This window comes from Capra hircus, chromosome 8 (assembly GCF_001704415.2).
Source record: "Capra hircus breed San Clemente chromosome 8, ASM170441v1, whole genome shotgun sequence".
Taxonomy (NCBI): domain Eukaryota; kingdom Metazoa; phylum Chordata; class Mammalia; order Artiodactyla; family Bovidae; genus Capra; species Capra hircus.
The window spans coordinates 42352868-42377639 of NC_030815.1; the positions used below are offsets into that span (position 1 = coordinate 42352868).

The 24772-nt window shown below is 42.6% G+C and overlaps 1 protein-coding gene across 4 annotated transcripts in view; it reads right to left on the reverse strand.

Annotated features, from left to right (window-relative positions):
* SMARCA2 (SWI/SNF related, matrix associated, actin dependent regulator of chromatin, subfamily a, member 2) overlaps positions 1–24772 on the reverse strand; it is a 177113-nt gene that overhangs the window by 132017 nt on the left and 20324 nt on the right. For all 4 annotated transcript variants that reach the window (XM_018052035.1, XM_018052036.1, XM_018052037.1 and 1 more), the window contains exons 4-8: positions 20856–21239; positions 13403–13658; positions 3394–3520; positions 1308–1481; positions 105–278 (exon numbers count right to left, since the gene is read on the reverse strand). In XM_018052035.1, the coding sequence (XP_017907524.1) occupies positions 105–278; positions 1308–1481; positions 3394–3520; positions 13403–13658; positions 20856–21239 (1115 nt within the window). The remainder of the gene's footprint in view (positions 1–104; positions 279–1307; positions 1482–3393; positions 3521–13402; positions 13659–20855; positions 21240–24772) is intronic.

Below are 24772 nucleotides of genomic sequence, written 5' to 3' on the forward strand. Positions count from 1 at the left end.
AAATAGCTTTTCCTTTCTCCTTCTACCACGGCATGTTTAACATTCTTGGTGCAGATGGCTGCGAGCAAAGCATTTTCCTGAATTCCCGTAGGCAGGGTCCTTACCATCAGCCTCCGCATTCTCTCCTTCTCAATCCGCTCCGTCTCTTTCTTCTGCTCCCTTTCGGTGTTGGCGTGCCAGGTGGCCACTGCTTTGGAAAGCTTCTGGATCTTGCCAGCCACAGACCGATGATATTCCTTGAAGTCTTTTGCATGTTGCAAAATACTGTTCAGGTATTCCTAAAGGATCCACAGCAGGGAGAAGAGAAGGCTGAACATCCAGTTCCCAGTGAAAGTTTCCACCCAGTCCAAGAAAACTCGCAGTGTGTCCTGAACAGCAATGGGGGGACTAGAACCTATTTGGGATGGGCGCGCTGGTGTGTCTCCACAGCTGAGGTGTGGGCTACGGGGTGGTGGGAGAGAGTGCCAGCCTGTAGAAAAGAAGCCTCCCAGGTCCTGAGGGTGTGGCCACATGAAAACGAAAAGATCAGAGATTGAGAGGAACCTACAAGATGGTGATGATGAAATTTAAAGCAAATCACTCTCGAATAAACCCCAGGGAAACAGGTATTATACTGAGAGGACAAACAGTTGAATCACGTTATGAAAGTAGTGCTCTCACTTAAATACCTTAGAATCGTCACCCAAAATGAGTTTTATAGGAAGCTAAAATGGCCACACATCATTTGTATCCAGTTCTTAAAGAAGGGGAAACACATAACCTTGTTTACACTAAAGTCCAACACTTTGCAAAACAAAACCAAGCAAGGCACTAAATTAAGCTCAGAAAAACAAAATTTATAGGATTATGACAAGAGAATCAAATCCTACATCAAAATATTTCCAAATCTCTGGAAAGGAATGTTTTAAAATATCTACCCTTGTGAAACCTCCAACTGGGCCCTTGAAAAGCCCAGGATACTCTATTTATATTTGTTATAAAAATAAATGCTTGCCCTCTTCTTTCCAAGCTCCCTCTCCCCTAGGATTGTGTCCTAGGAAACCTTCCTGCACCCACCTCCTCGGCAGCATCCCACGGGGTTATGACTATGACACTTGACTGGAATTCAGAGAGCACTGCCCTCGCCCCTCATCCTGTACCGACTGTTCCGTGTCCTCGGGGAGGTCACCTCTCTGCTGGGCCTGTTGTCTCATCTATGAGACGGTGTGTTCGGACCGCCTGGGACCCCCTCTGTGACATCCCCGCCGCCCACAGGGGCCCATCTCCCAGGGGCTCTGACGGCCCCGCCGCGTGGTGGGCCCGAGTACCTGGTGCTTCTGCCTTCGCTTCCGCTCCTGCTCGATCTTCTGCTGCTTCTCCAGCTTCTCCGTCATGCGGGCTTCCCTCAGGGTCTGGCGCTTGCTCCGCTTGTAGGCTTTGGAGTTGAGGGCCGTCTCCAGGGTCGTGTCCCGTCGCATGCAGGCCACCACCTCCTGCCGCAGCTGTCGGGAGGGGAGTGGTTAGAACATCTCCCCTGACAGAGGCCAGACCCCTGTCCCCCTGCCCTCCGTTTGGTGGAGCCAAAAAGGGACTCCCCGAGTTTCTCCATCACAGCTGGCCTTCTATAAACACAGGGCCTACATCACGCCAAGGGTATAGGGTATGTTCAGGGATGCTCAAAGTTTCCTTTCCAAAAATTTCAGATAAGAAGCCAAGTACAGCACCGTCTACAGTGAATAAGTAGAGAATGTCTAGGTTTTTAAACAAATCAATTCATTCTAATTATTTTAATGATATTAATTAGTTAATAAGCTTTAAAATTTTTTTTTACTTCATTTTAAGTGCCATGCTAACATTCTCTTTGTGTTTAAAGATTAACGTTGATGACACTGGGCAAAAAGAATAGAACTGCTTGCTGTTCATATGAAGTAGCTGTAGATACCAAACAATGTTAATTCACTGTCTCACATAAAAATGGGAAATACTAGTTTTGGCTTCCTTTCACTCCTAACAATGATGTTTGAAAGGTATTTATTTATTTATTTTTACTATATCATGGACTTCTGTCAGATTATCATAAATATAACACCTCATTCATATCATATGTTACATGGTGGTAGAAAGTGAGGGCTGGAAACATGCACTGAAATAATAATTTGATTGAATCTGAAATCAGCATCCATTACAGTTAATATCATTGGAAAACTTCATAGATAACAGGTTTTTCAATAAAATGAAGCAAAAATTAGAAACCAATCAGAATCCAGCATAGCAAAGCTAATTTGAATGTAATTTTATTCCTGAAATTATAGTTGATTGATAGTCATTTAATAAAATTGTATTAAATGGCTTATAAAGTTACCTATAAGAAACAAACAAATGGAATGCACAGTTTTTCTTTTTTTAATTAAGCTCTAATCTACTCACATACCTACAGCCAAGTAGCCGTCAGCCACCATGATGCCCTCTTGTGATATTATAACCAACAAGGCAAACGTATTTCCAAGTTCACATGATAACAGCAAGACGGTTAGCCGTGGCATTTTATTCACATCCTCCAACAGACCAAGTCATGCAATTCAATCCTTCCAAACTACTTTTGCTCGTTAATAATTCATTTTGCATGCCTGAGTCCTTCCCCAAACAAGCCCATCTGACTGGCCAGGAAGCATTCCTTTTCCCCTTTGGCTAAATGAGGCTGTGTGACAATTAGGAGACCAAGGCAAAACTTGCCAAGGTGAACGTTAGCGCTACTTCATCCCCCTAGTCTCCTACAGATTTAGCAGTTGTAAAATAGATCGCTATGCTTGCCTTTATTAATCAGTGACTACTAAGACCACAGCAAGAACAGTAACTACAAAATCACTGATGAGTCAGTGCTGGGGTCTGACGTGATCAGATGCTGCGAAAGTAGGTGTTGATGAATAATCTGCAGTTACAAAACATAGTTTTATGTATTTATATAAACAATGAGCTACTAATTTAGTTAAGGGCCTTTCATATTTGTTAAAATAATTTGCATAGTCAGAGCTAAGGGTTTTATATTTCTCTTTACAAAGAAGCTCTGATCTATCACCTTCCTGTTTTCCTTTGAAATCATAAAGACAAACATGAGCTGCTCCATCTGTTCTCAAGGTTTCATCTACAGTAACAAAATGCCATAAGTCAGACTTTGGAAACCATAATATGGGAGAGAAAAAAATGTCTCTGATGTACAGAAGAGAAAAATAGAATAATAAGCAGTTCATCTTCATTACTTTTCAGTTCTGTGCTGCTGGTCGGAAAGATACACTCTTTCACTAAATTTATATCTTTTTAACAATATTGAACAGACTTAAGGAAACGCACAGTTCACACTCTGGAACAATTACATTCATTTCCTGTACCTCAGATGTGCTGGGGAAAAGTTATTACCTGACGTTGGAAATTGAGTAACCGAAGCGCTTTCAGTTCCACGGTTGCTTTGGTTCGTAAGTCTGGTGGCAAAGAGCCAGGCAGATTTTCCAGCTCCTGTATCCTATGGGCTATGCGAGCCTGAAGTCTAAAGGAGATGATAAAATGGGGGAGGGGGAGGGGGAAATAAATGTTACAGCCTGGTCTTAACTGAGAGACAACAGTCTCAGGTTTACGTTCATGGCAGAACACCTTGCAGATACTGATGGCAAATTTCTGACACCCAAACAGATTATCTGATGTTAGCAGAGAAAGGCTCCCTTTGCACTAATGCACACAGGTGCTATATTACTTAACACTTTTGGCCTTCTTCACAACCTGTCTCTAACAGCCAGGAAGGAAGGCTTGGGGTACACGTAGGAGCAAAGTCAAAGTCCCATGGCTCCCTCTGAAGAGAGAGAGAAAGTGACAGCCAGGAAAAACCTGACTTGCTCCCAGCCAGAGCGCAGAGCTGAGACAACAGAGTTCTCTTTCCGACTTCTAGCTCTGTCCTAAGGCAGTGGGGCCACTGGCCCTCCCTTCCAAGATGCTGATGATGACAGGCATTCACGCTGAGTAAATGAGAACAGTTTTAGGTGCTGAGGCCACAGAAATCAGCCAACCCAAAACTTTCAGAGAGAGAGAAAGAGCCTTGCCAACCACAACCATTTCCTCTGTGAGCAACGCTTGCTTGAGAAAAGACAAGAAAAGGCAAATCAGACATTAAAAAAAAAAAACCTGGTTGGCAGTAAATAGTAAACAGCATGTGAAAACTAAGAGTTTCTAGAAAAGGACCGTCAAGCAATTTCAGTCCAGCCATCATTAAAAAAAAAAAGAAGAACAGAACTGTAGGTACTTTGTCATAATAGAGGCAGAACAGAAAAGACATCCCACTTAATTTATTTGCGATACTGTTAGTGTAAGTCACAGAAACTGGTTTTAGAGTTCACCTGGGTCCTATGCTTACAAATAATGACCTGCTATTTAAATCTATTTTTAGAATCAGTTCAGTTCAGTTCAGTCAGTCAGTCGTGTCCAACTCTGCAACCCCATGAATCACAGCACGCCAGGCCTCCCTGTCCTTCACCATCTCCCGGTGTTCACTCAAACTCATGTCCATCGAGTCGGTGATGCCATCCAGCCATCTCATCCTCAGTCGTCCCCTTCTCCTCCTGCCCCCAGTCCCTCCCAGCATCAGGGTCTTTTCCAGTGAGTCAACTCTTCGCATGAGGTGGCCAAGGTATTGGAGTTTCAGCTTTCGCATCAGTCCTTCCAATGAATATCCAGGACTGATCTCCTTTAGGATGGACTGGTTGGATCTCCTTGAATCACCTTCCCTCAAATTTGGAGGCAAAACTGTCTTGGAATAGATTTTGACAAAGAAAGAACAGCAAATGGTAGTAAGTTAAACTAAACTAACAGTAACTGCACTAAGGTGCATTTAAAGTGAAAATGAAAGTCGCTCAGTTGGGTCTGACTCTTTGTGACCCCATGGACTATACAGTCCTTGGAATTCTCCAGGCCAGAATACTGGATTGGGTAGCCTTTCTGTTCTTCAGGGGATTTTCCCAACCCAGGTCTCCCGCACTGCAAGCAGATTCTTTACCAGCTGAGCCACAAGGGAAACACAAGAATACTGGAGTGGGTAGCCTATCTCTTCTCCAGCAGATCTTCCCAACCCAGGAATCAAACCCGAGTCTCCTGCATTGCAGGTATATTTAAAGCACAATTTAATTTTCTCTCTCTCTCCCCCACACACACATATACATCTACAAGGTAAGTTTATAACAGCACTATGTTATTGAGAAAACTGAAGTTCAGAGATACTAAGAAACATCTGAACTTCACAGAGCCAGTAAATGAGAGAGCCAAGATGAAAATCCTCACTGGCTTTATACCAGCACCCCTGCAACAACACCACAGATAATCAAAGTACACTTTCTACTGCAAACTCTCATGGAACTCAACTATAAAAGTTGATAACTAAACAATCTGTTTAAAATTAGTTTTATGCTTTTATCAACCTTTATGATACCATATATTGATATGAAAAAGAAAACCTTCTGTGTCTTGGACACTGCAAAGTATCTTAATAGTTCATATAGCCCAAGTATCAGAATGCGTATGTGTGTGTGTGTGTGTGCTAAGTCACTTCAGTCATGTCCAACTCTTTGCAACTGTATGGACTGTAGCCCACCAGGCTCCTCTGCCCATGGGGATTCTCCAGGCAGCAATACTGCAGTGGGCTGTCATGCCCTCCTCCAGGGGATCTTCCCAACCCAGGGACGGAACCTGCATCTCCTGCATTGGAAGGTGGCTTCTTTACCACTAGTGCCACCTGGGAAGCTCAACTATCAACATGAGGGCCTTTTTTTTTTTTTTTTTTTACAAAAATTAGAGCTGTTTGCTTTGATAGAGAAAAAAAAATACGTTTCTCAAAACTTTAAAAATAATGATAAAGGAAATGTGTCATTTTTTTACTGACCTCACTTGGTTGCTCAGACAGTAAATAATCTGCCTGCAATGCAGCAAACCCAGGTTCGATCCTTGGGTCTAGAAGATCCCGTGGAGAAGGGAATGGCTACTCACTCCAGTATTTTTGCCTGGAGAACTCCATGGACAGAGGAGCCAGCCTCGTGGGCTTCAGTCCACAGGTTACAAAGAGTCTGACATGACTGAACAATGAATACTTTCATGAAAATAACATTATGATAGATTCCTCTTTTATTGGGTATATATGTGTTATTCTGATTTACTGAATGATTTTATTATCATCACATGTTACTAGTTATCATGTTATTTCAACAATGCATACCAACATAAACAATAGTACTTGTAAATGGTTTTACCATGCAACAGACTGAAAACGTATTAGGTTCAAACAGTAACAATAAATATTCATCAATTTACTTTTGATCAGATTGTTCAAACTCTCCCAACCTTCTTCCACATTCCTTTTACTATTGATACTCATGGGATTCTAATCATGGTTTTTAACTTTTCTCTGTATGAAACAAACATCTACTTCCTTCATCCAATTCAATTTCTTAAACATGCACATGGCCCCAAATTCCCAAATCCAGCAACAGGTGATGCATCTTAACAATTAAGATATTAAGAGAAAAATCTATTACAGAGTTTTTTCAAATATATAATTTAAAGGGGAAAAAAGGAAACAAACAATTCTACCTGTGTAGAGTTAAGGCCATACTAAGGGAAATTTAAATACTGTAGCGGGGTGAGATAAAGGCCAATGGTATGGTTATTCTGCTTCTTTGGTTCTATATTTATTGCAGTCCTTTTTTATCTGAATAACCCAGAATTCAAACTATCCCTTGGCTTTGTGTTTTACTCTCCTTGACAAAGTGGGTCAAGGGATGTATTAGAGGAATGGGTGCTTTTTCCTTAATCGTCTAAATGACTGTGGAACTAGGGCTAAATAAATAATCTTAGGACAATTGGCCCGACTGTGTAGAGATTAAATCACACTGGACCAGGAGGGTGGAAGCTGCAGAGTGGAGAGGAGAAGCAGGGAGGTGAGAAGGTGGGGAGTTGGGTAGGTGGAGCATGGGGTCACCTGGAAGCGGGAGTTGGTGGGGAGCTGGGAAGGGAAGCCCCTGAAATGATGGCCTTCTCCAAAGGACCTAGTAATTTGTCAGTGAATCTCAGATCCTCCAGGACAAAAGACTCTTTCTTTTATGGAAGGAGGCAAGAAGTACAGAGCGCAAACTATAGGAGAAGAGGAAAGGTAGATTCTGAGATACAATTACATGCATCCAATTCAGCACGTGGGGAGAGGGAGAAGCGAAGGGACAGGAGGGGCTTCTTTTACATAGAGAATTTTATCTTTGTGTGGTGGTGGCTGTTAATAGAAATCTTCATTTTAAATAATGCTCCTCTCCAGACAATTTCATCTTCCCATCAATGGAATTCAGCAGGTAGTCCGATAAAGAGATTCAGGATTCTAAACTTCCCGAAACAACAACAGATGTAATACTGCATAACTGCAGGAGACTCATTTAGTGTCCTCACAGGTACAGAAAATTGAAGCAGAATTAGGTCACTCAGGTTTTTCATACAGATTGAACAGTAAATCAAGAGGGGTTACTGTTCTGGCAAGAAAAAGAGTTCCATTAAAGGCGACAGATATTTGTTCAGGTCCAGAGGAGAAGTTTATGATTCCTGTAGGAGAGTTATTTGAACAGAAAATGACACTGGTACATTTTGTTCCTTCCAGGAGCTGAGTGACACTTTTTAAAAGAAAGAGAGAGGGAGACTGACTTTTGGTAACTCTGCTGATGAAGTGGCTCTTGGTAATTTTTGAGAAGAAATTTTCAGGGTCGTAATGGAGGCCAGGGCAGTACAAAAAACACTAGGCTGGCTTCCCGAAGCCAAGGGACTAGTATGCTGTTTTCATACTAAATTCTGACTTGATACCAAAGAGGGCTCACATCATTCAAAGATACTCTTCTCAAATAAATCCCTTTCAGTGTGAAATATATTTCTTTCTCATGTAACATTTGTAGAATTTACATGCTAACATTATAATTCCTGGAGCACTTCTGATCAATTCTCTAACTCTAGGCGGAAGAACGGAAGTGAAGTATATTGATAGGGGCAAAGAAAGTATGCCAAAATACCAAAAAAAAAAAAAGGTACTGACACTACAGAGAAAAGCAATAAAGTTCCATCATAAGGAAAAGATGGTCTAAAAGAACGGATCCAATTGAAATGAGAACAAAGTGTTTTTGTTTTAAACTCACATGTGCTATTACTGAAAAAGCAAAGTTAATTTTGTCAAAATTCTGATTTCATGATGAACAAGAAAAGCAGCCAAGTGACTTAAAAGTTAAAAAAAAAAAAAAGGTTAAGATTCTTACAATTTTCTTTCATTTTTCATAGACAAGGTAAGTGATATTACAACAGAGAAATGAACATCTGGTTAAAGAACTTCTGACAAATGATTTTTGCTCAAACCAAGTTTACAAAATTATAAAAGAGACTTAAAAAAAAAAGACCTTGCTCAAATCCTCAATCAGAAGAGAGAGTTACACTGCACTCTTCCTATCAGTGCTAAAGGGTAATAAGTAAGCCATTCTCTCAAAGAGGGGGAAAGGGGGGTTTTAGCTGTCTTTTACAAGGGCCTAAGTGACTTAATCTAACCATTTTTAAGGAATACATTTAACTAATTTCTGCAATTGGATAATTTATCTTCATACAGGCAGAAGTCAGCTCTTGCTCTGTAACTAAAGAAGATAAAAAATACCCCTGCAAAACTCTGCCAGTATAAACCTAGCTTCTCAAGACAGCCATGGGAGATTTCAGGCCAAAACACCCACCAGCTTTTTGAACCCAGGGTTGCCAGATCGGTCACTTCAAAAGCCAGGCAGCTTAACAGAAGAGGAGACATGTTACCAAGTAATAATAATAACATGACAATTAGCCATTCCACCACCTTCTGCAATGCTTATAATTCAGAAGATACTGATGGGCACATGTTTATAACTTGACACAGGTATGGAGGACAAAACCTTTCCACATACTAGAATAGGCTAAACAGTAATAATTAATACCGTGTACTTTGGGAGACCATCCATTAAGATCATTTCCCAGAAAAGTGTTAAAATGAGCTTGTTACAAGAAAACCCTGCAAATACAATTCTGGTAAAAATGACAAAGAAAATTTAGGACTCAGTAAGCACACACACACACACCCCTCATAATATAGGCTGAAGAATGAAAAAAATATGAGGAATTAATGCTTTTGAACTGTGGTGTTGGAGAAGACTCTTGAGAGTCTTTTGGACTGAAAGATCAAACTAGTCAATCCTGAAGGAAATCAGTCCTGAATATTCACTGGAACGACTGATGCTGAAGCTGAAGCTCCAATACTTTGGCCACCTGATGTGAAGAACTGACTCACTGGAAAAGACCCTGATAGTGGGAAAGATTGAAGGCAGGAGAAGAAGGGGACGACAGAGGATGAGATGGTTGGATGGCATCACTGATGCCATGGACATGAGTTTCAGCAAGCTCCAGGAGTTGGTGATGGACAGGGAAGCCTGGCATGCTGCAGTCCGTGGGGGTCACAAAGAGCTGGACACGACTGAGCAACTGAACTGAACTGAAGGAAAAAAAAACCCAGATGCATTTTTAGGTACAGTGTCTGTGTTATATGGGGTTCATGTGATTCAACAAAGGGACTGGCAGCTCTGTATGGTCAAGGTAGGGAAAAAATGTTAGCACTTAGGAAGTCAGAATTTTAAACTATACCCCACTATCTCATTTATTGTCTTTTAAAATGGCTTTTGGCTTTTTTATTCAATAGCAACATAAAGAAAGGACTGAATATGAATATTTTTTCTGCCCCAAATGAGTATACAGTGCTGATATTTGACTTTTATACCACACAGAAATTATTCACCCAACAGAATCTGCCTATCAACACTGAAATATCAATTGATGATGAATATCTAGCTCTCTAGGGATACATGAAAAGCTGGAAACAGCAATATAAAAGCTCTTAATTGAGGATTAATAATAGCAGTGAGAATAAAGTTATACTCTTCATCCAAAAAGCTATACACATTTAATGGCAAGTTACTGCGATTTCTTTCAGAGTAACTCTCAAAACTGATAAATTAGTATTTTAATATAATAATAGATAAGTAGTCATGTGTTTTACAATAAAGAGTAAGGTAATGTTTTTAAAGGGATCCTAGACATTATTTTTTTTCCTGGGCTCCAAAATCACCCCAGATGGTGACTGCAGCCACAAAATTAAAAGATGCTTGCTCCTTGGAAGAAAAGCTATGGCAAATCTAGACAGCATGTTAAACAGCAGAGACATTACTTTGCCAACAAAGGTCCATCTAGTCAAAGTCATGGTTTTGCCAGTAGTCATGTATGGATGTGCGAGCTGGACCATAAAGAAGGCTGAATGCCAAAGAATTGATGCTTTTGAACTGTGGTATTGGAGAAGACCCTTGGACTACAAGGAGATCAAACCAGTCAATCTTGAATATTCATTAGAAGGACTGATGCTGAAGCTGAAGCTCCCAATACTTTGGCCACTTGATTCGAAGAGCCTATTCATTAGGAAAGACCCTGATGTAGGGAAAGACTGAAGGCAGGAGAAGGGGACGAGAGAGCACGAGATGGCTGGATGGCATCACTGACTCAACGGACATGAGTCTGAGCCAGCTCCAGGAGATGGTGAAGGAAGGACAGGGAAGCCTGGGATGCTGCAGTCCATGGGGTCTCGGAGAGCAGGACACGAGTGACTGAACAACAAAAGACATTAGTTTGGGCTTCCAGGTGGCACCAGCAGTACAGACCCCACCTGCCAATGCTGGAGACGAAAGAGACTCTTGTTAGATGCCTGGGTCAGGAAGATCCCCTGGGGGCGGGCATGGCAACCCACTCCAGTATTCTTGCCTGGAGAATGCCCATGGACAGAAGACCCTGGCGGACTACAGTCCGTCCACAGGGTTGCAAACAGTCGGACATAACTAAAGTAACATAGCACGAAAGCACAGACATTATTTCCTATCATTCTCTATAATGTTTAACCCCTCATTGTCTTAAGTTAAATCACACTTGGGAAATAATAATAATAGCTAATATGTATTGAAAGTCTTTGTGTAATTTTATCTTCTCCCTATAAAAGATGATATTGCATAATACCTTCTTTTAACATAAGGGGAAACTGAGTCACAGAAAACAGATGTACCTTGAGGAAGGCAACACAGACACTCAGTGGCAGAGAACACTTTTTGGCTAACTCTCGAAACCAAGGCTTCCCTGGTGGCTCAGCTGGTAAAGAATCCACCGGCAATGCAGAAGACCTGGCTTTGATCCCTGGGTTGGGAAGATCCCCTGGAGAAGGGAAAGGCTTACCTACTCTAGGATTCTGGCCTGGAGAACTCCATGAACTATACAGTCCATGGGGTTGCAAAGAGCCGGACACGACTGAGTAACTTTCACACACACGTACACCCGAATCCATGATCTTAGCTTCATTTTATCTTGACTCAGTTCTTCCTGGACTCTTTTTTTTTTTTTTTTTTAACTGAAATTAACCATTTAGGATCTACTAACTACTGGATTATGTAAAAAGCAAGAGAGTGCCAGAAAAACAACTATTTCTGGTTCATTGACTATGCCAAAGCCTTTGACTGTGTGGATCACAATAAACTGTAGAAAATTCTGAAAGAAATGGGAATACCAGACCACCTGACCTGCCTCTTGAGAAACCTATATGCAGGTCAGGAAGCAACAGATAGAACTGGACATGGAACAACAGACTGGTTCCAAATAGGAAAAGGAGTACGTCAAGGCTGTATACTGTCACCCTGCTTATTTAACTTGTATGCAGAGTACATCATGAGAAATGCTGGGCTGGAGAAAGCACAAGCTGGAAGCAAGATTGCCAGGAGAAATATCAATAACCTCAGACATGCAGATGACACCACCCTTTTGGCACAAAGTGAAGAGGAACTAAAAAGCCTCTTGATGAAAGTGAAAGTGGAGAGTGAAAAAGTTGGCTTAAAGTTCAACATTCAGAAAACGAAGATCATGGCATCACTTCATGGGAAATAGATGGGGAAACAGTGGAAACAGTGTCAGACTTTATTTTGGGGGGCTCCAAAATCACTGCAGATGGTGACTGCAGCCATGAAATTAAAAGATACTTACTCCTTGGAAGGAAAGTTATGATCAACCTAGACAGCATATTCAAAAGCAGAGACATTACTTTGCCAACAAAGGTCTGTCTAGTCAAGGCTACGGTTTTTCCAGTGGTCATGTATGGATGTGAGAGTTGGACTGTGAAGAAAGCTGAGCACTGAAGAATTGATGCTTTTGAACTGTGGCGTTGGGGAAGACTCTTGAGAATCCCTTGGACTGCAAGGAGATCCAACCAGTCCATTCTAAAGGAGATCAGTCCTGGGTGTTCATTGGAAGGACTGATGCTGAAGCTGAAACTCTAATACTTTGGCCACCTCATGTGAAGAGTTGACTCATTGGAAAAGACTCTGATGCTGGGAAAGATTGAGGGCAGGAGGAGAAGGGGACGACTGAGGATGAGATGGCTGGATGGCATCACCAACTCGATGGACGTGAGTTTGAGTGAACTCCGGGAGATGGTGAAGGACAGGGAGGCCTGGCGTGCTGTGATTCATGGGGTTGCAGAGTTGGACACAACTGAGCGACTAAACTGAACTGAACTACAGTCTGTGGGCCAAACCCTGTCCGTAGCTGTTCTCATAAATAAAATTTCACAGGAACACAGCCAGCCCCATTATTGCCTGGCTGCGTTCACACCGTAATGGTAGAGTTGAATAGTTCTGACAGAGGCTCTAAGGCCTTTAGAGAAAAGGTTTGTCATCCCTGATTCAGATAAATGTGCCAAATGAAGCTTCTGGAGTAAGAGTAAAAATAAGGACCACATACAGAGACATTTAAATGGGGCCTACCCCAAAAGTGAGACCAAGCCATTGCCCAACAAGTGCATGAACTGAATCAAAGAATACATTATTTCCTTATATACACCTTCTGAAGGGTGGCCTTTAGTATCAGGAGACACAATCAACATATGAGCCACTCACAGTCAACATTCAAGGACACACTGACAGACTAGGACAAAATACTGCACAGTCTGAGTGTGGGCTGACCACTTTCTTGTATCTTTAAGAACTCTGGGCTGAGCTTTTGATCTTGGCGTGTCATCAGAGCAGTCACTCTGACTGCGAGAGTGAAAATCAGGCCCAGAAGCCCCGGAGGGTCCCTTCCCCAGGCTCCAGTGGCAAAGAAACTCTTCTGAGACTTTTTTGGAAAATCACTCTCAAGCCTGAGTCTTGGCCTCTGCAGTTTCCCTTAGGCCTCTCCCTGGTCCCACGAAGAATGGCCATCACACCAGGAGACACCAGGCCCTCTGGGCTGGGTGTACTTGCAAGCACACATCATCTTACCCACGGGACAGGTGCATTACCTGTACTCCCGCTCCTGCAGAATCTCCACGGGGTCCAGGCCTTGCGGTTTCTGGACTGGGCTGATCCGGCTCTGTTTCTGCTGCAGCTGCAGGATGGGCGAGGGCTGCCCCGGGGCCGGCTGCGGTACGGAGGGTCCGGGCACGGCAGCCGCGGGCGGTGGCGCTGCAGCGGGGGGCGCGGGTGAGGGCCGGCCGCTGGGCGCGGGCACCGGCAGCTTCTGCGGGGGGCTCGGGCCGCTCAGCTCTGGCCCCGGGCCTGCAAGACAACAGCAACACGGGCAGCTGGGGAGGGAAGGTGCCCTGTGCCCACACCCCGCCTGCCCGCCGACAATCCCCCACTCCGGGGCGGGGGAGGGTCTGGGGATGGGGACAATGGAAGGTCTCAAGAGAAGAAAACAGAAGGGAAGGGAGGAAGATGAGGAAAGCCAGAAGAGAAAGGAGGAAAGGGTTAAAAGAAAGGAAAAAGAAAAAAAGAATTTGGCATCTATCCCAAAGGGAAATGGCCCTAAAATGACTCTTAGGTAATAAACTGATTAAGGAATAGAGAGCCAGTTTTTAGTGGAGGGCTGCAGTGGGTTTTTAAAATAATTACAGGTGCATTTGGGGTTCTGAAAAAGCAAGGGAGTCACTCAGCGGTCAGATGCAATCTGGGTGTGGTCCCAAAATCACATTCTGCGGACTACACCACAAACCCCCTCCTGCCCAATCTGGAACGGTCGGTCCAGGTGTAGAACCTATGCTTTACATAAATAGGCAGCAGCCCACCAGTACTCTGTGTGAACTGAAATAAGCATGCATTTTCCCCTAATGATCTATAAACTATATTTCAGGCTTTATCAGTACATCTAGGGAACTTAAATTTCTTACTACAGGTTAGAAAATATTTTTAAAAACATTCAGTGCAGGGGAAATAAAGAATCTACTCATTCCACCTAAGAAAACATAGCAAAGATTAAGATTCAAGAGAGCATTTTTCTCATCTTATCAGAATAAAGGGCTATGTAATCATTAAGTTTATTAAAATGTACTTAATTAGTTAATTTAAAGCAATTTCCCACATTAAACTTTAGGAGTTTTAACTAAAGTAAGAAGTGTTCCATCTCTCCTTCTGATGAATTTTTACTTATTTCAAAGTCATAAATAAAATTAGTGATGCTACCAGAGGAGTTTAGTAAATTAAAAGAAAAATCTCGGCAAGCAGATCTTAAAACCTCAAATAGGCATTCTTCCAAGTATTTTCTGTATCTCTTCTGAGAAATATTAAAATTATTAAATGGTAACAAAAATAATCATTTCTATACTTCAGAGTGACTTATTAATGTACCATACAAAGACATACATTATGAAAAATTAGACACATTTCAATTTTCAGCAAACACCAGAGAGAAGTGGGCTTAAATGACAACCCAAGGATAGCAAACATTCTGACAAGAGGAATGGGAAGAATTAGAACAAACTGCTGGGAAACTACAGTGTGTGTGAGTATGTGTGTGTCTGTGAGCATGAGTGTGCGTAGTGGTGGTGTTCTTTCGTTCCCCTCCTTCTGAAATTAGGTAACTTTCCCAGAGACTTAGGGCTGGATGAGACTTCCTGAGGTCATCTGTAGCCCTGTTCTAGGACTGATGACAAGTTCTGGAGGGAAAAGTGCATTTCTTGTTTTTTTTGTTTGTTTGTTTTAGGCACTATAGATGTACTATCATAGTAAAGCGATCCTTCTCAGCGAAGTACATTCTGATTCTTTTTCTGAATGGGAGGTCTTTTACATAATGCAAACCTTTTCACAATATTTCAGATTTAGAGTTCCTTCCATTCATATGGAAGAAACCGGTTTATAAACATTAACTCTCAGGGTTGTTAACCATTGGAATAAGTTATGGAGGGACACTTTTGATTATTTTTTCCCTCAGGGTCTTTGAAACAGGGGAGATTTAAAAAAAAAAAAAATCTGAGTTGCTTTGAGCCAAAAGAGAGGAGATAGAGATTTCTAACAGTTACTTTAATAGTGTGATTCTATGAATTTCCCTAACAAGCTCAAGAAACTGGTAGAGTTAAATCTATTGGAAGACTTGGTATAATAAGCATACTAAATAATAAATGTAATACATTGAAGCCCTCTAAAATACCACCACCTTTAATTAAAAGAAAATCTGTGTCCTATTGATAACATCGTACTGCTGCTGCTGCTAAGTCACATCAGTCGTGTTCAACTCTGTGCGACCCCGTAGACAGCGGCCCACCAGGCTCCCGTCCCTGGGATTCTCCAGGCAAGAATAATGGAGTGGGTTGCCATTTCCTTCTCCAGTGCATGAAAGTGAAAAGTGAAAGTGAAGTCGCTCAGTCGTGTCCGACTCTTCAGGACCCCATGGACTGTAGTCTACCAGGCTCTTCCATCCATGGGATTTCCCAGGCAAGAGTACTGGAGTGAGTTGCCATTGCCTTCTCCGAACATCATACTAATTACCCTAAATTCAGTTTTCAGAGTGCTTTCCCTCCTTTCACAATTTGAATAAGTTATCAATAAAAGCCATAATAGTGTAAGAGTGCACATATTTCACTTACTCTGGATGTTTCTTCTTTAGCATGATGGCTTGTGAATACCTGTGTAGAGTCATGCCGACTCCTCGAGGTATATTCAAGTCACTATTTTTAAAAACACACAATCAAAGGGAGGTATCCAGAGCATGTCTGGTATCTCTGGTTCCAAATCTAGTCATTTTCAGCCTGTGACTTCAAACTAAATCTGATACATACACAGCTAGGCTTCTTTAATCTGTAAATACAGAGACATTCTTATCTGGTTGAAGGACCCTTAAAGTTAAGACGTAGGTAGAGAGAGACCCAAACGTAGACTTAAATATTCACATCTCCAGTCTAAAAAGTATTCCAGCTTGCTGTGAACTGAAATAGGTACGTCTAAAGCACCCTGTGTCTTCCTAAAAGAACCGGTAAGTCATACCAATCAGTCGTGGGAGCCTGAGCAAGTCACTTAACCCCTGGTGCCTCAGTCTCCTCATCAGTAGAATGGAGATAATAACAGTGCCTCACCCCTGCGAGGAGGAAGTGAGGATTCAATGAGACAGCATGGCTGCTGAATGCTCAGCCCTCAGCTCCGGTCATTTTCATTGCCACTAAGGACACCAAAGCAAAGAAGCCCAATTTCATCACTCAGCTTTTCAGAAAAACTCTACAGCAAAAGAAAGGTTTTCAAGGAAATTTGGTACTGTATTAGCTAGAAGCTTTGAAAGTACGCTCTTCAAGAGCAAACTTGAAAATATTTCCACCGTTTAATACAATTCAGCACAGACACTCAGATAAGTCAACCTGCCCTGTGCTTCCTGCTAATTCCCCATCAGAGTCACTTACAGGCAAACTCCTTTCTAACTAAACACTGCAAGTTCATTTACTGCCTGGGTCTGTTTTCTCCTCCAGCCAACACATTACTCAAAAAATTCTCCTTACAGAGGCTAGGGGACTGAACGCAGCTGCCTGCCGTTAGACACGCCCAGAACACAGCCACCTAACCATGAGGTGTTCTGCTTGTCTTTTAGGCGTTGAGCTGCCTGAATGAGTTTGTTCTGTATCAACAGAAAGCATCTCTTGACAACCAGCACACTCGTGGTCTGCAGAATGATAAGAACTCACATCTTGATATCTTTAGCTTGAAAACAAATTACGTTCTTTAGCTTATCTCCTACTCTCTCGCCAATATAAACAATTTAGACTGAATCGTCTGAGGTACAAAATATGTGTCCTCCTGTCAGTCCTCACTTTAGAAGTCAAGGTAGATATACACCCTGACACTCTTGAGGGGTGTCGTCCCACTGCAGCTAAGGGAGGGAAGGAGTCTTTATTAGATGTCTGAATCTAAGAAACAGGTAAATAAACTTCTTAAATTACCTAAGCCTCACATGTACAGAATTTCTGTACAGAATTCCCACTTTATCTTCTGGTACAGAAGGATGTTTATGCAAATAACTATCTGTGCATTAGACAAGGATTTAAGTGGATTCCAGAGGTTGAAAAGATAAATGTAATAATGAGGCTTAAACGAAGCATACTAAGAAATTTTAGACGACAAAAGAAAAAAAAAAATAAGAGGGGCAAGCAGGAAAGTGACAAGCACTGAAAAAAATCAGCAATAAAACTCTTGCTTTCTACCATGAAGGCTTCCCTGCCACCGCAAAAAAAAAACCCAAAACCTTTTCAGTTCCTGTTTTGAAATTTGCTTTGGTCTCCAAAAAGAAAAATGAATCAGAAGTAAAAGAAAAACGATGGATTCGATTTGAGAGGAGCCCGCAGCAGGCAAGGACACTTCCTCTGGTCAAACTGCAGTTTTCGGGTGGTGGCCCTGGCGGTATTGCTTTTGGTGAATTCTAACTTTGGAGTGGGTTTGAGGCAGATCACCCCAGCCAAAAAAGCTCTCTTCACACATGAGTGACACTAGCAAATGGGACGAAGGAAAAATCACAGCTACCACCAGGAAAAGTAGACATATTAAATTGATTCCGCCCCCCCCCCCGGAATATTGACAGAGGTATTTATAAGCAATTATGCTGCTTTATTTTTTTTTTTTAAAAGGAGAGGGATAAACAATGAAAAAAGTAATATTCTCTTAAATAAAGAAAAACTTCTTTTGGCCTTACTTGAACTTGTCCAAGATGTCATTGCCAAAAAAAAAACAAAAAACAAAAAAAAACCCACCCAAAAAGCCATTTTCAAGGAAGGTAATCATTTCCCTATGAAATCTGAGATTTGGGGGACAAGATCAGAAATGTAACCTCCCTCCTGGTGGCAGGAAGGGGTCTGCTCTATTTGAGGAAAGTGTCTTTTCTCCTTTGCCCACAGTCTCTTTGCCTACTCTGGCATATCGGCCCGAGTAATATCATTTCTAATGAAGCCTGATGGCTGGAAATACAAAAGACACGAACAGTGAGTAATGAAACAAGCTTCCCCCCTAATGCCAGGAGTCTGGCGAGCGAAGATGTAGACATCAGGTACAGGAAAAAAATAATAATAAAGTGGACCTTCTCTTCCGGAAATGATCCAGAAAATGCACCCAGCATTGTGTTGGTTAAGTCGTGGAGGATTTGCTGTGTACAAGTATCCAGGTATCTGAAACTCTATCCTCGAAGGTTTACTTCATCATCTGGTCTCATTCTTGTGACTTTGGATGAAATAAATCATTTAGCTTTCTGCCTTCTTAAATAATACCCTGGAATCTTTTCCTGCTGTGACAAGGTCATTGTTAAAAATAACAAACCTCACTAAGGTCTGTGATGAGGGACTACCCTAGGACAAGCGGCAGTGCTCGAGGAAGTATGCCTGTGTGACAAGGTCCCACAGTGGGCTTTCAGGAGGCATAGACTTTGCTCCCTCCTCCTGAGCTACCAACTATCCGACTGTGACCACTAAGCCTCTACTGGGAACTCCTTTAGTTAATAATGCTCCTTGTATACTGAGACGCAGGATATCAGGGTCACCAATGTTGTTGACATTGTGTCTAGAATATGAATGAAAGGCTCTCGGTAAGGAGCTGAGATCCTTTTCCATGCTACCCACAGTGGAGCACAGACCTTGGGATAGAGCCTTTCCCTTGTTGTGAGCCTTCTGGTCATGAGGGTGCCAGGGCGGGACAGAACATGAGGCCCCTGGCATTGAATCCTGAGTCTCCATGCTCCAGATGTGTCCCACGTGCACGGGCTTATTACTGGGCGTGGAGCACCAGGTTTGCTAGCAGGTCCTCAGGAGGTACAAACTACACATATACACAGACAGACACTTTCGATTCTCTCTGGCGGCATTCCTAAGAGCTAGAGTTTTTGCAATTTTAAAGCCGCTAGACACACTGAGTATTCAAACTACCATCTAATGTGCAGGTTTCCTATACAACATTTACAGTCACTAATGGTTGGCCCCATGGGATCCTCCACCTACCAGAGCATTGCAGCCCACACACAGAAGTCTGGAGATGACACGGTACTTTCATGCTCTTTAGAAAACCATTCCTAAGGCTCCATCTACAATTAACAAGATGCGTTTACCCTTTCAGTAGGCAACTCAGGGTTTCCTCTACCAGGAAAGAAACATCTACAAACTCAGAAGTGAAGTGAAGTGAAGTCGCTCAGTCGTGTCTGACTCTTTGCGACCCCGTGGACTGCAGCCCACCAGGCTCCTCCGTCCATGGGATTCTCCAGGCAAGAGTACTGGAGTGGGTTGCCATTTCCTTCTCCAAGGAAGAACAAAAGTAATTAAAAAAAAAAAAATCATCTGAACTCTTTCCCAATGTCTAAGTCTCAAAACCTAAGAAGACGACCAATAATCCCAAACCAGTAGCAATGATCAGATGTCAGGGCTGACCCAAATGAGAGGGATTCACTCACAGGAAAGGGCATCAGTGACAAGGAGGCACTCTGGAATTCAAATTTCCTGTGATTCAAATTCTCTGGAATTCAAAGCTCTAGTAGAACAGAACCATAAACCTTGTGTTTATCCAGTGGCTAACAAAAATCTTCCCAGAGAAAACAACATTCGTGGAAGATCACCCTATAGCTTCTTGGAGCTCTGAATCCTCTCAGTGGGATCAAGCAAACCACCAGCTCATTACCAAAGACTATCACATCTCAGCTCCTTACAGAATGTCAGCCTCAGCTCTGATGCTGGGGTCCAGAGGAAATAGGCCTTGTGGATTCTGTTACTCTATTATGAACAAATGTTACTGATGCCTCTATCATGCAGTATTCCTTACAATAGTAATAATTAAAAAAATAATCCGGCCTGGGAAAGTTCCTTTATACTCTCATGCTAGAAAAGATGCTGTGTCCTCTGAGAAACTGGAGAGCAACTTCCTTCTGAGCAGCGAGGACCAGGCGCCTGACGCTTTCCCCTTTCCTGACCACCATGCAGTTCCAGTCACCTTGGAAGCACAGATGCAGCCTTCACAAGAGCTCCTGGGCCCCCACCCCCATGGCTGATCTCCCAACTTTGATTTCTACTTCCCTCTGTTTCTGAATTTTCTACTTGATAATTTCTTTACCATGGGTATGCTTTCTTGCAAGCCTCCTCAAACATTTTTACAACCAAAAGGATAGAAATAAATAAGTCAACAGACACAAAATAGCTCAAGGAGAGGAGATTCAAGACGTGCCTGCTGGCAATGGAACACACCAGGTGCAGGGGTTCCTAACCTGGCAGGGGGTGGGGTGGATGGGCTTCCCACATTTTGCTTAGAGCCACAGCTCACACCAGAGTCTCCAAAGGTTTAAGAAGCACCCCTCTAGGACGCACGGCCGAGGAGACCAAGAATCTTGGCCAACTAAGCAAAGCAGACAAGGGAGCAAGCAAAGTGCGGCAGAAGATGGCCCTGGGCTGACAGCAGCCCAGCGCGTCTGTGTGCTTAGCCGTCCTTCTCTGAGCTGGACCCTCGCATTATTCACTGGGTTGCATATTAACCTACCAGATGGTCTGTTGTAGTTAACAAGGGCCTGCTGCTGCGGCTGTGGCTGCTGCGGCTGAGGCTGGGGTTGGGGCTGTGGCGGCGGCTGTTGCTGCATGCCAGGCAACGTCCTTTTCCCCTGGACTGCAAGCTGCAGTGTTTCGGGGAGGGGCTGGCCCCGGGCCAGCATCTTGTAAGCTAAAATCTGGGCTCGGAGCTGATGCAGCTGGACGGGACTGAAAGGAGAGGGACCCCTGTTGGGCTGGTTCATCGCCTGAGGGTCGCCTGGGATGAGGGGTCCTGGCTGGCTCGGTGGCATCTGTGGTGGGGTCGGGCCGCCTCCTGATATAGGGCTGGACACGTGCTCTGGGGCTCCCAGCGGAGACGGGTGCGGCGACATGTAACCTGGAATAAAACACAAAGGGAGAGGTCACAGGCTGCCCCCCATGACCCTGAAAGAGAAACATTCCTGGAGATCCTGACGATTTTCCACAACAGCAATGACTGATAGAAATTTAAAGCCTATGTAACTTAATGGGATTATATATAATTTAAAATTTATGTATATCAAATATATATATACATATAAAATTCAAAGAAACAGACAAAATTGTAATAATATGTAATTTAAACCAACATACCCCAAATATTATCATTTCAAAGAATAAAAATTATTAGAGATTTTACATTTTTGTTTCCATATTAAGTTACTGTACATCTCCAATGGGACTAGTCACATTTCAAGTAGTGGATAGCCCGATGTGTCCTAGGGGCTTCCCTGATAGCTCAGCTGGTAAAGAATCTGCCTGCAAAGTGAGAGACCCTGGTTCAATTGCTAGGTCAGGAAGATCTGCTAGAGAAGGGATAGGCTACCCGCTCCAGTATTCTTGGGCTTCCCTTGTGTCTCAGCTGGTAAAGAATCCGCCTGCAATGTAGGAGACCTGGGTTAGGAAGATCCCCTGGAGAACAGAAAGGCTACCCAATCCAGTATTCTGGCCTGAAGAATTTCATGGACTGTATAGTCCATGGGGTCGCAAAGAGGCAGACACGACTGAGCGACTTTCACTTTCACTTTCATGTGTCCTAGATGGTGACACGTCCTAGTAGTGGCTGTTGTACACCTAGAGGAAGTGCACAGGGGAGAGTATTATACATTAAAAGGAGCTCCAACCGAGAGACCAGAACCTGAAGCTCTCTGCTGTACTGCAGTGCAGAATGAGGACTCTCTTACGGGGATATTATTTGGTTTACTATTATGCACTTTTTGAGTAATTTGCCATTATTGAGGGCCTCCATGGTTGTAGGCACTAAGCAAGGCACTGTACATGCTATTTTAGCCGAGTTCACCCTGGAATCAGAGCCTGATGGAAAGACTGAGTGCAGCTGATTTATCTGGAAGGCGCAGGGACACTGACAGGAGTGTGGAAAGGTAAAATAAGGAAGGGGAGGAACCCAACAAGGAGTGCGTGGTTAAGTCAGTTGCTGTAGTGCATGCCTGAAGATTAATCTCATGCACAAAAGCTCTGGGATACAGTATGCCTCCCTATTATCCCAGGGAAGGAGCTGGGGTATTTATATTCCATCACTGGTTGCTGGTTATGACTCTAGGGATCATTAGTCCCCAGAGACTTTGCCGTGTGTGTGTGTGTGTGTGTGTGTGTGTGTGTGTGTGTCTGTGTGTCTGTGTGCGTGTGTGTGTCTGTGTGTGTGTGTGTAAGGTGGATGCCGGTAAATCAAAAGCAAGATGGTGGTCTGGCCAGTAGATATAAGGATGATGGGAGCACAGAAATGGTAAGAAGAGTTAGAGGGATGTGAGCAGAATGGAGCATACATTTTTTTTTTCTATAGTCCTCACAACACTCCCAGAAGATACGTGCTGTCGCCTCGTTTTTTAAAATGAGAGTAAGCACGTTACACCATGTCACACAATTAGATCTTGGTAACCAAGATTCACCTGATTCCAAGGCATATGTTCTTTCCATGGTCTAATATTAATTTTGTTGTAGTAATATAAAAATAAGTTAAAGGCTTGAAAGATTCCAAAATCTTCTAGAAGCATTTATGTGCTGCAAGCTAAATCTCCTCAGGTGTGTCCAACTCTTTGTGACCCCGTGGACTGTAGCCCGTCAGGCTCCTCTGTCCATGGGATTCCCCAGGCAAGAATACTGGAGTGGGTTGCCATGTCCTCCTCCTCCCAACCCAGGGATCAAATCTATGCCTCTTACGTCTCCTGCACTGGCAGATGGGTTCTTTACCACTAAGGCCACCTGGGAAGCCCAGAACCATTTACAATGCAATATAAAAATGAGAGTAATCTGTTTGGGTGATAAAGAGACTTAAATGGAAAACTTAAGAATACTTAAGAAAGAAAAGTCAAAATGCAATAAAATTTTCAAGAAACTTATTTCAAGAGATGAACTGTGGAGTCTGGCCAAAGAATCCCTAGAAAAATATAGGACTGCACATTGCTGAAGGGAGATCCAAGAGGAAGGAGAGGACAGAGTGGTTTGCTGTACCCCAAAACATTGTCTTCCATTCAAATTGAGGGCTAACTCATCAACTCAAAGGCATTCTAAGACACAATGTAAAACATTAAATTAAAGGTCTTTGCCATTAATAAATCCACCTGCATCACAATTATTTTAAAGGTCATCACATAGGTGTTTATTAGGCATCTGCCGTGTGTTTCAACACTTAATCAAGTTTGAGCTGAAGCTGCTCTCTGTGTCTATGTGGAATTACATAGGCTCACGAATATCTGACCCACGCTGCCTGGGGACTCAACGTCATCATTTGAAAGACTGGAGAAAATAAAGGATACAGTTCCTTTTATCTCAAATTGCCATTTGGAGAGGGAAACAAATTTAGTCTGATCCCCTAAGACAAGAGTAGGTTTTGTTCTATCAATTGGTGAGATGTAGAACTCCATTCTGAGTAATCCTGCCCTGAAGAGAAATGGAAAAGCTGCTCACTCTCATTCCCGAAATCCCTACTCTGTAATCGAGCACAAAAATCATGCAGGCATTAGTTGATCACAGAAGTTAGCCTAAGAAAATGCCCCTGCAATCAGCCTGCTCATCTGCAAGATGAGCAGAAATTCAAATCCCAGGATGTTATTTATAACAATAAACGTTTTTAAAGAGTATCAATAACATACACTTAACTTCATCATTAACGGTTTTCCTTCTTAACGAGGTTAAAATTCACCTCCAAATTGTAATGCTGGTGCAAAATGGTAGTTTGTTCATTATGAAAGTACCTCCCTAACACCCTTCTGCCAACTTTGCATCTATCACTGGAGGAAAAACTTCCTACTATAGCTACTGACATTTCATGGGAGAAGGGATACAACCAGGTGTTAAAATGGGTCACATCTCCTGCCTTCTGGACTGTCCTCTTTCCTAAGGTCGTCACCAATTATAGCTTACCCGTGATAAAGCACACGATGCCTAATACAACTGACCAAAACATTAGACAATCTAATCTAAATGTAATTGTGTAACACTCTTCATCAAATCGCTCTTTTCAACTATGTCTCCTGGCATGGCAAAATTATAAAGATGAGACACTTAGTTGTACTAAGTACAATAATTCGTTTTACCTCAAATTTGCTAAGAAAGAAACTAACAGTGAAATAAAAATCATTTTCCAGAATTAATCAATACAACAAAATCTTCCCTCAAATGTGGTAAGAAAAAAACTAGGGGGGGGGGGCGGGAAAAATCGTTTCCTAGAATTTACAGGAGATGCTAATAGAATCATTCTATCACAGTATGACATTAAAAATGTGACAGTGTTTCACTTAAAGAGAGAGAGATTTCTTTTTATTTTTTGACATGACTAGCATCCCATAAAACTTCAGGAAAAATCAGAAAAAAATCTAAACGATAAAAACAAAATAACATATTTGCATAATTATCTTTGGTTGAGAAAATGGT